Below are 15184 nucleotides of genomic sequence, written 5' to 3' on the forward strand. Positions count from 1 at the left end.
TCATTAACTGGCCGAGTATCAACTCACTAGACGAATTGAATCGACACAGGAAAAAACAACAAAATAAAGCCCTATTATAGTACAACTTTAATAATAAAAACACTTTAATAAATGCATCCAGCATTGTATATTTTTTGTTTGTATATGTATATATATATATATATAGACAACATACATTTGTATATGTATGTAAAATATGTTTGTATATATATACAGACATACATTTGTATATGTAAAATGTTTGTGTATATATATATAAAGACATAATGGCCGCCATCTTTTTTTGTACATCTTAACGTCCACTGGTAATTGCGCTTGTTGACTGGTAAGACCACAGTAGACATGCACAGTCTCACCTGACAGTGAGACAACACTCAGGACTATTCCTTCAAGCTGGGCATGTCGAATGATACATTCCTAAGACTAGCTTTTGGTCCACTTCCAACACACAATGAGACACTTGCAATAATTCTGGTTGGTATGTTGACGGTGTGGCTGCAAAGCCCAAACTGTAGCTGTGTACACAACTGTGGTTGTCCAGACATCTTCGTCCAGTGGAAATGTGATTCAAATATCTGTTGAATAGATTAGATTTTGTAGTTCGACTATGCTCTGGAAATGTTACTTCCTGTATTCTTGTTGATCTTAGTTTGTACTCTAGGTTGATGCACTTATTGTAAGTCGCTTTGGATAAAAGCATCTGCTAAATGACATGTAATGTAATGTAATGTAGATTACTCACTGCTTGACAGAACAGAGGCGATTCTTCACTGGTCTGGGATGCAGCAACGTTATTTAGCTCGTCTTATAACAGCATTATATGTGGTTAATGCGTACATTAGTCTACATTTTCCCACTATCTGAGCAGCAATGTTTTTTGTCGTTGTACAGTAAGGTCATAGCAGGTGCATAATGTAAACAGTGCATGTTTTCATTTTTCACAAATGGTTCAGACAACACAGGACTTTGTTCCTTATAGAAATCCGGTAACACTAACATTTTATCCACTTTTTGACATCAAACTTCAATAATAGTTTCAGTCCTTAATAAAAAAGCAAGTATAAAAGGCTTTATTAGATTTGAAATTTCTTATTTCGGTTGATACCAAATGCAACGTAAAGTAAACATACACACAAACAAACAAATGTACAAACAGGAAATGAAAGATAGTTATCTCTCAATGTTAGAGAAATACCAACTGTTACATATGGAAACCAAGAACTTTTAAAAAGGCAAAAGCTGACGTCCAAGGTGTCGCCCTTTCTTTATTAAGTTCAATTCCTCTGCCAGGAAAAAAAACAGTGATAAAGAGTTTCTCATTGTGTGCTCTTATCTAAAAGAAACCTGTAAAGACATCAGTGAAAATGGAGGCTCATCACTGGCTACCCTGTAAAATATAGTGGCCATCGTGGCAAAGTGACGACATATAAATCAAATGGGAGCCAGAGAAAAGTTTAAATTCGACTGCCAGGTGTATGTTTGGCGGATAGCCTCAAACTTTTCGATGAGGGATCCGAATGATGGCCGCTGGGTCGGTTCTGCAGCCCAACACTGCTCCATCAACATCCTCACCTGTTGGTAAACAGATCAATACAAATCATTGTGATGATATCAGGCTACTCATAATGCCAATGCAATGTCAACAGTGTTTAAAGCCCGCGTTACCTCATGAGGGCAGTCTTTGGGGCGAGGCAATCGCAACTGTCTATCCAACAGTTCAATGAGCTCCATCACAGTCATCTGTCCCATGCCCCCTGTCTTCATCATGTCATTGAACTTCTACAAAAACACAACAGAGTACATTGAGCATTTAACACAGGGACTCAACATGTATTAATAATAGTCTCACATAAAAACATAAGCAGGTTGAAGCTCGTTAGAAGAGGCCAGTCTTGACGTACTTCTGGAGGACTCTGGCGGGTGTCACAGCGGGTCAGGATCTCATACAACGTAACGCCGAAGGACCAGATGTCAGAGGAAAAGGAAAATTTACTCTCCTTCAAGCACTCGATGGCATACCTAAACAATCCGGGAAAACAAACTATATTTAGTTGCCCGAGTCATAAATTGCTCACTCATACTTCCATATCTAACTTATTGTGTGGAAGTGTGGGGTTCGACCTATAAAACCTTTTTTAATTCAACAGTTGTGTTACAAAAACGTGCGATACGCATCATGAATAATGTTGGCTACTATGAGCACACAAACCCTTTATTTTACAGATCACGTGTTATGAAAATTAATGATTTGGTTGATTATAAAATAATGCAGACAATGTACAGAGCTAAAGCAAAGTCACTGCCAGACTGTGTACAAAGTTTATTTTCAATACATGAGTGTAAATATGATTTGAGAGATGTTTGTAAGTTCACGGTACAAAAGGCTAAAAAAAGGGATTAAAAGAAGATGTATTTCTGTTGTAGGAGTCCAATTATGGAATAATGTTGAAATAGAAGTAAGAATGGTGAACTCCTTTTTGGTTTTCAAGGGAATTATTTATAAAACAATTCTTGAGAGTTATAAATGTAATTAAAAACGTATTAATATGGAAGATGTATGTGGTAGTATATATAAATATATATATATTTATTTATTTATTTTTATTTTTTATTTTATATTAATTTTCTGATTTATTTTGATTTCAATTTAGGATAGGAATTTATAAGCATTTTTTGCTTCTACCTATACCTTTTCAGTCTTTCTCTTTTGTATATTATATAGGATAATATTGGATTGTATTTGATTTGATTGACTGAATAAAAAATACACACACACATAAAACAAAGTATTGAATAAGACCGCTGGGTGCTGCATGAACTCACCAGTACACCGGGCTGAACCCGTCCTCTCGAACGCGATAGTAGTTGTCGCCTTCAGGGATGTACTTCGTCAGGCCAAAGTCTCCGATCTTCACCAAACTGTCGTTTTCCACCAACACGTTGCGGGCAGCGAGGTCTCGATGGATGTACCGCTGAGTGTGCAAGTACTCCATCCCCTTGAAAAGAGAACACAAAGAAAAGATGGATGCAATTACTCAGAGGGGGCAGAATATTCTTGAAAATTAAATAAATAACATTTGTCAAACCAAAATATGATAACAGAGTAAAAGTTTTTTTTGATTGTCCTTTAAAGTTTCCGATGTGCATGTTTCGCCATGCGCCACATCTGGCTGTAGGGTGCAGTGTTTGTCCGTCGGTCGGTCCAGACTGACACGTCTCCACGGCGATTGGACAGATTACAGACATTCATGGCCCCGAAATGACAAATCTTGCTGACTTTGGGAATCCCCTGACTTTTCCTTGAACATGCTCCACTGGTACACATGTTAGCAGCACGCACAGCTCTCACATCATTCTTTTATCTACATAATCAAACAGAAAGGGTAGTATGCTTTATAAAAAGCAACAATTAATTTTTAGTATAATATAAACCATATCATGACAATTCAATCAGAAAATGACACGTTTAAAATGTCAGAGGACGCGACTATCAACGGCATGCCGAGTGATTACTTCCTGGTTACTGAGAGAAAAACATAACACGTGTGCTGCTAAACTGATGACACTGATGACAGTACACAGACACATTAACGCTTCATGTGATGCATTATCTACCACAGGAGAACACAAGCAGACACCTCTGCAGCTTGCACACAGCACCAGGAATGTTGGGAAATCAAGCAAATTAGATGATTGGCACAAAACCACCGAAACCCACCTGGCAGATCTGCTGAGCGAACATGAGGCACTGGGGCACTCCCAGTTTGCGTTTGGAAAGGTAGTCCTGCAGGCTCCCCAGAGGAAGGTACTCCATAATCAGCTGCACACCTTGTCCTCCTGTGAGTGGACAAGGCAACAGGGCTCATCCTCCTCCTTCTATTGACCTGGTGCTCAGCAGGACGTGTTGAAAGCTCAGAATATTGACACGCAAGGCAAACCATGTTGCGCTTTGAAAAGATTTTCATGAGCTCACTGAGCAACCTTTGCGCATGCAGACAGTGTATGTTGTTACCTTCGCATTGAAAATGCGGAAGGTTATGTTTTGATCGCCGTGTATTTGTTTATTTGTATGCGTGTTACCCGCATAACTCAAAAAGTATTCAACCGAATCGCATGACATTTGGTGGGATGATTGTTTATTATCCGGGGACCATTTGATTAGATTTTGGGATCGATCGGGTCAAAGGTCAAGGTCATGAAAAGGTCAACATCTTCTTTTTACCATAGCACGGTCAATTTGTATCCAATTGGCATGCAACTAATGCCAAAATGTTCATAATTCAATGCCCAATCTTGTGATAGGCAAAGGTATGCGCTCTACCGAGTGCCCATTCTAGTTGTATGTATTTCAATAATCGTGCCTGAAGCAGAGAGATGACAGCTGAGGCTCTTACCCAGTTCGGTACAGCAGCCCTTGTACTTGACAATGTTGCTGTGATAGAGAGACCTCAGGATCTCGATCTCCTTCATCCAGCCCTCAGGGATATGACCGTTCTCTTGTTTCAACACCTTCCCCGCCACGTGCTCTCCTGTCCCGTCGTTGGCCGGGTCGTACAGGTAGAGAGTCACCATTCCAAAGTTACCCTGCGGACAGAGCAACGAGCGGTGGATTACTCTCTCTCCGGTGTGACCGGGAAGAAGCAGAAGAAGATGAAAAACTGCCGGCTCGGCGATGCGGCGTTCGGACTCACCTTTCCTAAGTCGCGCATCTTTTTCAGGTAGCGTTTGTGGAACACGCTGGGGTCCGTGTCAGGGAGAGCTTCGCTGGGGGATATATCAGGATCTGTGAGCGGAAGAGTCGACAACACATTATCGAAAGCACGTGGATAAGTCGGAGAAAAACAAAAAGCAATTTGAGCAAGTAAAGACCCACTTTTGATCATGATTTCCGTGAGCTCTCTGAGCACAGTGCGGAACGAAGGCCTCTCCGCAGGCTCGTAGGTCAAGCACATGCTGATGAAGCTGGCCAGCTCCTGGGACGACGGTTCGACTAAACGGCCCTTTTGCTGATAGAAGCGCTCTTTCTGTCCGGGGGGAGGGGAGGGGGAGGGGGGGTTACAGTCAGCGTCAGAAATACACGAGGCCAAATGGCAGAACTGCCCCGAAGAAATATAAATTTACCCCTGATATCACGAGGACAGGGGCAAAAAATGCCCCCGTAATTTGGATAGTTTAATAGCGTTTTCTTTTTATTCTTTGTTTTGCCTGTACTAGGTACACAAAAACATCTATAAATATAATTTTGAATCGTAAAAAAAAGAAAAAAGAAATAAGTTGAAATTGTTAATAGGTGTTTCAATAATTCGATAATAGAAAAATGACCACAAAGAAATAAGAATACAATTGAATATGATTGTCTGATTAATGTTTTCTGTGGACTGTACACTACTGTAGACTACGGCCTAATAGTCTTATTATTGCCATTGTTATGACAATAGTGTGTATACTGTAAGCCTAAATAAGTATATTTATTCTTTTTGAACAAAGGTTGAATGTTATTTCACAAGTTTCAAATAAGTATCCCCAATTTCTTTTTAAATGCTCCTGGATTTCAGTCAGAAAATTGCCCCCTAAAAAAGATGTACATGTCCTACCCTGGTCACAGTGCTGCAATTAGAAGCCAGGAGGATAAAAAGGGTCTTTCAGCTGTTGGAAGAGAAATACATGGAGCCTACCTCGACCAATGTGCAGCGACTCATGGGAAGATCGCCGTTGTTGCAGATTTCGAGCAGCGTGACGCCGAAGCTCCACTGGTCGGCGGCGATGGCGATGGGCGAGCCGCTGTCGATGCACTCCGGGGCGATCCACGGGATCCGCTCAAGACGCTCTGCGGAGCGGGACAGCGGTATTTAAAATGACAGAAGGTACATGCATCGTGTAGCTCCGGGTTTAGTTTGAGAAAACTGAACACACCTTTATATAAAATGACCATATGTCAATCAAATTTAAATAATGAACACAGTTGGTGTGTGTAGTCAATGTTAGCGGCACAAAAAAATGCTCCTTTATGATGAAAGCATGTTCACTGACGTAAACTGATGCATTACATTACATTACATGTCATTTAGCAGACGCTTTTATCCAAAGCGACTTCCAATAAGTGCATTTCAACCTAGAGTATAAACCAAGAACAACAAGAACACAGGAAGCAACACTTCCGTAACTCAGTCGAACCACAAAAGCACCACAATAAGTGCCATCCCAGTGCCACTGAAGTGCAAATCTGTGTTTTAATCCAGATATAGTCGGATAGTATGATGCTTAAAGAAACTCTAAACAGAGTAAAAGTTAAAAAGGGAAGTCACCACCCGAGGCAACAAAAGTTATTCATCATCCAAATGGGTTCATGCTCAGGTTTTCTGAATATTGAATCCCACTTGATCATAAATTGAAGTCGTATGGCCGATTGTTTAGATTAACATAGGTAACGTAATGCACAGTATATAAGGGCAGGTGTTGGCCGTGTGCACATTATCTGGCAGATGACCAATAATTGGAGAGATAGCAATCTGTTAAGCATTCAGCTGAACGGACAAGAAATCACCCAAAGGTTGTTATAGTCGTAATGGGCTCAATGGGCCAACAGTATTGAATTATTAATCAGATTATTATCAGATGTTTTCTTGCTTTGGACAAACAATTAGTGGACTGCAAAAAGGAGATGTTTATTTCTTATCTTGGAAAAACATCGTTGAATAACAGAATATATTCATAAAAGGTAAAAGGATCTTTTGCATTAAAAAAATGTTTTCATATTTTTGGTTAATTATTGTCTTATTTAGTTATGCAGCTAATATAGGAATATTTCTTAAGAAACAATATTTGAAAAAAATTCAATATTTAGACTAACTCTCTTGACCAAACTTTGTATGTTCAAAAGTTAGGCCCCTTATGAGATACAACACAACAGGAAACAAGTCACAGGAAATGGTTTAGTTGAAGTTTCCTGTTTTCTAAATCTGATTAAAAAAAGGCAGAACAGCAGAGGAAGTTCATAGAGCTCAAAGAGTGATGTTAACTCAGAGTTGTTGGTACCCACCTTCCCTTGAGAGGACGCTCAGGGAAATGCCCGGGTCGCTGAGCTTGACGAAGGGAGTGGTGCCGTGCTCCAGACCGTGCCTCGCCACCAGAATGTTCTTGGCACAGACGTTCCCATGAACCAGCCGTTTGGTCTCCTACAGGGATGAGAACAGTGCTGCTGTTGAGCCTTGTTGTGACGCAGTGAATGTCCTTATAATGAGTGTAAAACAAACGATCGATGCGGTTCGTTATCAGGGCAAAAAAAAAGAACTTTGCTTGCAGCACTTATCGTAAAAGCCGGGTCTGATAATAAGATTATTTAATTTCCTGCCTGCAGCTCGAAACTCAGCTTGGAACGCGTCAGTTGGAAAGCAGCACAACCTGATTATCTCACTCTCACTTCACTTTTAGGACCATTTAGCTGTGTGGTCGTGCAAGTGAATTGTATTGAATCTGTTGGAGACCAACAAAAAAAAGAAAGAAACACTAAGCAGTGTTTGAACTCACAAGATAATTGAGGGCACTGGCGAGTTGTTTTGCAACGATGAATTTCCACTGAGGAGTCACTGATGCCTTTTCTTTGCGAAGGAAAACATCCAAAGGGCCAAACTCCACAAATTCTTCCACCATGATGTCTGTGAAAACAAAGAAACAAAGTCTGAGAGGTCTTCGGTGTCACCAAATGTAAATAAACAAGTAGCGTCCTCCTTCAAATAGAAGAGCGTTGTTTTTGCATTTACGTCACGACTCTGCATTGGGCTCGTGAATTTGACTGTAAACACCACCTATGTGTGATGGGGAAGTGGCAAATGAAGAAGTCAGTTTGCGACGGGGATCATATTGTTCTTACTTTCAGATCCCTTGACTGATACACCGTGTACAAACACCAGGTGGCTGTGGGACACCTGGCTCATGAGGCTCGCCGTTTCCAAAAACCCCTGAGAAACACAAAAGGAGAGTAAAGAGTGCATTACTCACGGGCCGTTGAGTTTGCAGAACCAGCACGGAAGCAAAGAGATGTACTGCTGAGAAAGTATTTTAGACAGACCTAATAAAAAAACTGTAACATTCAAAGTATATTGCTATATTTAGAATATTATGATGAACAGTGCTACCTCGCAGCACACGGGGCCTGCTGGGGTATCGCTGCCTCTATCGGTCTGTTTGTTTGTGTTATTGTGTGAATTTGGTTGGCTCATATTCAGCCAAGTCACACAATAACACTAACTAACTAGAATGGGCACTCGGTAGAGCGCATACCTTCGCATATCACAAGATTGGGCATTGAATTATGAACATTTTGGCATTAGTTGCATGCCAATTGGACAAAAATGTATCGTGCTATGGTAAAAAAAAGATGTTGACCTTTCCATGACCTTGACCTTGGACCCGATTGATCCCAAAATCTAATCAAATGGTCCCCGGATAATAACCAATCATCCCACCAAATTCCATGTGATTCAAGAAGATTTGACCTGTTCATGACCTTTGACCTTGACCTTTGACCCGATCGATCCCACAATCTAATCAACTGGTCCCCGGATAATAAACAATCATCCCACCAAATTGCATGCGATTCGGTTCAATACTTTTTGAGTTTTGCGAATAACACGCATACAAATAAATAAATAAATAAATAAATACACGGCGATCAAAACATAACCTTCCGGCATTTTCAATGCGAAGGTAACAAACCGATAGAGGCAGCGGTCGACCAGCAACCCCGTGTTCTGCAAGGAAGAAGGAAACTGATATCTTGATTTTTTTTTGTAGTTGTCTAAAATATGTCCTCAGCAATGCATTGCTTTGCTCCGGCGTTGGTACTCGCGTCTTCTACTGCAGCCAATACACCGAATATGGATAGAGTGTCTCATCCAACCCCACTTCAAGACATCCAGACTGTCCATTTAAGGCTACTGAAGACCACATTACTTACTATATCAATGTCTTTATCGCTTTGTTCTAGAATCTTGAAAACCACATGGATCCCTTTGCGGTCCGCGGAGTTGTTGTTGAACTCGTCGTCCTCGTCGTTTTCTCCTCCGCCTTGCACCAGCAGACGTCCCGAGAAGATGTTGGTTCTGGTCCCGCGGCCCAGGTGCTGTTCCTGCTCGTGAACACAACACCCAGTGGTTCAAACGAGAGCCCGCGGACAGATGAGCTGCTCCGGTGGGACTGATGAAGTGTGTCTCCGTCACCAGTATGATGTCTTTGTGCTTGATCTGGTGGAAGCGTAGCTGGGTCGTGTTCAGGGTCAAGGGGACGGTGTGAAGACCTTTCCTCATCACCAGAAGGTTGGACAGCTCTACATCACACAAATGTGAACCGATGTTGAGACCTCAATATCCAAAAAACACATGAGTCACTAAAGGCGCGACCGAATCCCATGAAAAGTCAACGTACAGACGCGTGTGGCTGCGATAGACGCAATATTTTCCCGGGCGGCGCGTTTGGGGCGACGCGATGACAGCGGCGCAATTTTCGCCCCGAGTTGAAATATTTCAACTTTGAGGCGGTCATCTCGCAACTCGGGCCAATCAGCTCTTGTGTTCCGCTCTCGCAGCGCTGGAAGCGGAAGTCTTTCAGACGTAACAGTAACTTCATCGGTGAAAGTGACCGAGCTGAGTGAGCCTACGGGTGATGTCATGAACCCAAACACGAGGGCGTTAGTGTGTGGGATGTCCACAACAAATATAAAGCAGAACTAGTGGTTAGTTATTCTGGTGGATGAAGGAAATGATAACGGTCTTTACGGAGACGAGACACAGATAAGCCCCGCCCCTCGCGGAGCGTCTCGACGCCTATGGTGAGAACACGGCGAACGGTCGAGCGAGGAAACTCACGCGTTTTGGGCGACGCGAAAAATCGCTTCGCTTTTGGTGTGAACGCACCTTTAGGCAAAAGGTGTCCAGAATACACATACCTGCTTGTTTTGGCAAACAACATTTTCTGACTGTAAAGCTGTCCGAACCAGACTTGAGCACGAAGGTCTTGAGGTTCTCCGTGAGCTCCTTCATACTGGAGAATTCTCGATCCCAGCCCTCCAGACAGAACATCGAACCCTTGAGCTGTATCCGAAACTGCTTGTGGCTCGGCTTCGATCCGTTCTGCGAGTAAAAACCACGCACATCTTCACCATCGCTGCACGCCGAGTCATTTCCAGAGGGGAAGCGCGGGTGTTGTCGTACCTCATTTTTGTTCAGGACAGCCAGGATGATGCGGCGATAATCGAGACCGCTCCAGCGTACGAGGAACGCTCCCTCCTCTGCAGCCTCCCTTTTCAGCTTCAGCAGCACGAAATCATCACTGGGAAGCACACCAGAGTTGTGATGTAACGGGGCTGCGTTTCTCGAAAGCCGGCCTTGTGCCTGTATGTGCTGATGTGTGAGAGGAGGTGAAGAACTCACTGCATCGGGCCGTGCAGTCCATTTGCGACACTCATCACTACCCTTGGGGGAGCCACTTCATGACAGAGATAGTGGTGGGCGAACGCAGTCAGCCGGTTGTATCCATCGAGGAGGGAGATGAAGGAACGGGCCTCCTGGCTGGAGTTCATCTGAACCTCCTACACACACACACAGAAACACCACCAGCTTACAATCAGAGCTCCCACCTACAGACACATACAAATCAAAACAAGAGGGAGAAAAGCCAGAAGCCGAAACAAAACCCAAAGCTCTTATCGTCCTAAACATACGGAATATATGAGAATCCAGGCACCCTGCGCAGTATATTCACTCTGCAGCGCGTCAGTTGGACTAATGCACCACGAGCACATTTACCAATTAAATAAATGCACTGAAGCTTTTACATAAAGGGCGTAAACAAGTACTCTCACCATGCAGTGGTTGTCCAGAGTGCTAATGCACACGTTACTTCCAGTGATGGCTACGTGAGTTATCTCAGGGAAATCACAGAAGGAGGTCCATTCGTTCGGAGTGTTCGCACTCGGCTGGCTGGACTGTTGCTTTTTGTTCCTCATGTAGTCGTTCCTGAAGTACGTGTTGGCCTGTGCCTGGGGTAAAGAGACTGAAGTCAACATTAAGGTCCACACGGCGCAGAATTAGACCGCCAGAAGCTTGTAATGACGTCTCGACAAACCTTTTGCTCGGACACCTGCCTCCATTGAATCCCCTTGGTGCCGGACACCAGTATCTCCCGGGTGGCGGGGCTAACGAAGTCCTCTCCGGAGGCACCCTGGCAATGGGCGGCGTTGGAGTGAGAGCTGCTTCCATTCCCTTCATCTCTCAGCTCCAGGTGCGGCACGGTGAACGTCTCCGATCCAAATCGTGGCACCATGTGTTCGAGAGTGGAGATGTACTTGCACATGATCTCCTGGGTGCCCAGGCAGCCCTTAGCCACAGTGTGCTGCTGGAAGGTCCGCACAAACGCCGCAAAAACCCGCCGGATCCGGATTTTTGTCAGGAAGTTGTCTCTGGAAATGTGTTTGGCGAAAGACCTCGGGATGCATTGCAGATAGCTGAAAGAGAAATGGAGGCTTAGATGTTACCTGGAGATTAAATTAGATTAAAGGATTCGATGATCCAGAGAGACCGGATTGTCACAGTCGCAACAAATAGGATAGAAATAACACAACCTCCTTATAATTAGACAAATCGTCATCATATTAAGAACATATTCAAGTTAATAGAGACTATTTAACGTATTTGTTGACAAATAGATTGACAGATTTATAAAGGGATAATCTCGATGTTTTGGAGTGCGGTTGTATACGTTATTTATCCATAGTCGGTGTAGAAGTAGATGGAGATTGGAGAAACGGACAGAAAAAAAGACAGAAATACCACCAAAAGAATCTATATTAGTTTAAACTTTACTTTATCGTTTCTTTACAATTCTGATGTGGAACTGAAGCCGCCGTGTCCGTCTTTGTTCTCGCCAAAGCATCCAGACTCCATTGGAAAAAAAGACGTGTTTTTCCTTGACAGAGAACTGGACTCGCTGTTCTACGGCTGCCTGGATCAGGCAGTTTGTGTGACTTTGATGTTTTAAAGGGTTTCGTCTGGATTCACCAAAATCCCACAATAACAATAACTGACTAACCGACCACGGCAGTGGTAGACCAGCAACTTCCCTGTTCTGCAAGGTAGAACATATTGTTTATTTGAATACAGTCTGGTGACCGCTTCAATTCCCTCTCAGAAACATAGACTGTATATCTTGTCGGAATAAGCGGAAAGGGGGGGGGGGGGGCTGTAGGTAATACACTGACTATGAATAAGCACCTCGTACAACCCCACTTCAAAACATACGGTTATTATTCCTTATTCACTCAAAGTGACTACCTGACTTGTTCTGCAACATCTTGTAAGCTGCAGCCCGTCTGCATCGACTGGTGTGAGAGTTGCAGCACAGCCATCCCCAAGCTCTCGTTTTTAAAGCGACTTTGCTCCTCCTTGGACTGAAGTCCCTCCATCTGCACTACCTCGTTCACAAATTCATATTTAGCCTTTGGGAGACACCACAAGAAAAGACGTTGGGCACTTAATAACCGCTGTGGTCACGGCGCTCGATCGATGCCCAGTGAACCGCTCAAAATGGGTTCAAACACAAACCTGGAAGAACAGGTACTCCAAGGATTTGATTTCGAACAAAGGCGAAATCCCCTGGCTGGTTCCGGATCGGAGAGCATACCGCGACACAGTCGGCTCCTTCTCATTCAGTCCGTGCCAATTCCGAAAGTAAAACCTAGAAAAAAGGAAAACCAGAGAAACAACGTGAAGATGGACGGGTGCGTTTTCGGCGACATTGCTGACACGGCGCTTTACAAACACAGACTGACCTCAAACAGTAGTGCAGAACGAGGTTGGAGTCGTCTGGACTGAACCCGTGGTTCGGGCTGTACCAGCAGCGCGAGTGTGGATTGTACAGAGCAAACAACACATGGCACAAAGGAGTTATCCCTGGGGAAGCACACGCAGATGTTACACACACGCCCCGCCCCGAGCAGGCAGATCTCACTCCACACTCTGGTCTGTGCGTGGTCGCCCTCACCTACAGCCTCGGCAGCGGAGATGCACAGCTCCTCTGCCGTGACTCCTCCCCCTGTGTGGGACAAGTACCTTTCCCCTTCCTTTGACCAGAACAGGTACACATGGATGCCCGGACCCTGAGGGGCCTCACACGGGCCCGGGGACGCCCCTGATTTTGAACGCTTCGACCACCCACTTCTGGGCATGACGGGGCCAGTTAAATCACTGACACACACACATATAGAGAGAGAGAGAGAGAGAGATCAATGTAAACAGAGTTGGAAAGTCCCAAAGTACATTTACTCAAGTGCTGAAATAAAATACAGTGTTGAGGTACTTGATTTTTACTTTAATATTCGGCTGCTTTTTACCTCTAATTCACTTCTATTCAGAGGGAAATATTGCAATTTTTACAGATCCCGATCTAAAATATGATCAATACATATATGATGTAGCGTAAATTATATTATGTAATATTAAGACTTAAGACGTGACTGCTCTTCGACCGTGTATGCAGTTAAACATTTACCCCACCTTGCCAGCTTCAACAGTAAAGTGATGTCCACATTAATTAATCAATAATTATTATTATACAGTAACATGATATGCATTATTCAGGAATGGACCGAGTACTTTTACTTTCATACTTTCAGTATATTTAGTTTTCAGTACTTTTATTAAGTAAGCTTTTGAATGCATAATTTGTAACAAAGTATTTATATACTGTAGTAGGCTACTACTTTAACTTAAAGTATAAAAAACACCCGAGTACTTCTTCCAACACTGAACATGAAACACAGTACATGACTGTTACTTAAATCAGCTGTTGAATGTAAACTAGGTCCGCATGAAATAAACATAAACATAAACATGAACATGAACATGAACATGAACATAAACGGAAGAGAAGTTTTCAAGCGACACTTTGTGCTTTTCTGTAATCAAATATTCCATATGTCTCATTTCACACGATGATGAGTTTTGAAAACTAATTTGGTAACAAATGAGCAATAACTAACAATTATGACGTCAGGTAAACAAAATTGTCAAAGGGACTTCCGGGAGATTATTTATTGTGTTACCTGTTTATTTCACAATACTCTACACAGCATCACATAACAGGTGTATGTGGTTTTTTTTAAAATAAATGTAACTTAACGCACACCGACTACGGGACCGAGTGGTCCATAAATACGCGTCCTCGTTCATTTCCCGGTGAAATATGTAAACATTGTTAGAGGCATAACCGCGAAACGTCACAACGTGTTTGACAAAGATGTGTGTTACCATTTAAGGGCGAGCTCTGGACGGAGTTACATGAAGAGCTGACACGGCGAGACGAGCTGACAGGCTTCGTTATCTTCTCAGGGTGGCTCCTACTTCTTCTTCTTCTTCTACTTCTTCTACTTCTTCTACTTCTCCTTCTTCGCCTCCTCTCGTGAACTGCGAGCAGCGACGGGCTCCAGACCGCTGGTTCCTGAAACTCACGTGACCGCGTGCGCGTACACGGGCTGGCCTTTCAAAATAAACGTCGTGGTTAAAAGTGGTAATAATTATGGAGATACACTGACTAAAGTATATTTTTATTTGTATGTACCAGTCGTACCAGTAAGTGCTGTACCGTTTTTAACGTCACTCAAGCTCGGTACTAGTTCCTCTGCAGATTAATTTTACATACAAACTTATTTGATACATTTGTAAAATTGTTTTAGATTATTACATAATGTACAATAATAGGAAATTGAATTATAGAATATTCTGCATAATTATTTTGCTTTAAGTATATAAGTATACTTTACTTTTACTTGAGTAAAATATCACATTAATGGTATCGGTTCCACCCTCGATTATCCTGCAATGAATAAGCTGATGTCCCGAAATGTTTTTTAAATGGATTGAGTCTATATAAATGCACGTGGATGTATAATCAATCATTACCAACCATCATAAAGCAACATCAAATAAAAAACACAAACACGCCCTAAGTAAGCAGGTTCATCCAGTTGTCACGTTGTGGTGTAGATCTCCTGTCCGCCACTAGGTGTCATCATTTCATCATTTCAACTCAGCCCTTTTCTTCACGAGCATCAGCTGTTTGGTGTCCTGTGGACATTTCAGGACATCTGCAGCATACAGCCACCTTTTTCAGTGTGTTTGTTCTTCCTTTTTAA

General features: G+C 42.8%; 1 protein-coding gene across 1 annotated transcript; it reads right to left on the reverse strand.

Annotated features, from left to right (window-relative positions):
• Positions 1-1054: 1054 nt before the first annotated feature.
• On the reverse strand, positions 1055-14409 carry tyk2 (tyrosine kinase 2). The gene is made up of 24 exons (XM_056407436.1): positions 14301-14409; positions 13036-13238; positions 12824-12944; positions 12597-12729; positions 12327-12490; positions 11122-11500; positions 10859-11035; positions 10428-10585; positions 10209-10326; positions 9944-10127; positions 9219-9325; positions 8957-9127; positions 7871-7958; positions 7528-7655; positions 7040-7175; positions 5676-5827; positions 4874-5024; positions 4692-4783; positions 4395-4584; positions 3719-3837; positions 2824-2996; positions 1902-2019; positions 1666-1779; positions 1055-1572 (listed from the first exon to the last, which is right to left on the reverse strand). The coding sequence occupies exons 2-24, from the start codon at positions 13217-13219 to the stop codon at positions 1432-1434; spliced, it is 3498 nt and encodes a 1165-aa protein (XP_056263411.1). The 5' UTR covers positions 13220-13238; positions 14301-14409; the 3' UTR covers positions 1055-1431.
• Positions 14410-15184: the final 775 nt, after the last annotated feature.

This window comes from Pseudoliparis swirei, chromosome 23, assembly GCF_029220125.1.
Source record: "Pseudoliparis swirei isolate HS2019 ecotype Mariana Trench chromosome 23, NWPU_hadal_v1, whole genome shotgun sequence".
NCBI classification, from domain to species: domain Eukaryota; kingdom Metazoa; phylum Chordata; class Actinopteri; order Perciformes; family Liparidae; genus Pseudoliparis; species Pseudoliparis swirei.

What these genes read in the sequence shown, in the direction of transcription:
- tyk2 (XM_056407436.1), bottom strand. Translation starts at nt 13,219, where the DNA reads ATGCCCAGAAGTGGGTGGTCGAAGCGTTCAAAATCAGGGGCGTCCCCG. An exon ending in GCGATAAAGACATTGATATA is followed by an intron (nt 7,959 to 8,956) that starts GTAAGTAATGTG and finishes TGTGTTTCTCAG; the next exon opens with GGGTTTTTGGAAACGGCGAG. An exon ending in AGATGCGCGACTTAGGAAAG is followed by an intron (nt 4,585 to 4,691) that starts GTGAGTCCGAAC and finishes CTCTGTCCGCAG; the next exon opens with GGTAACTTTGGAATGGTGAC.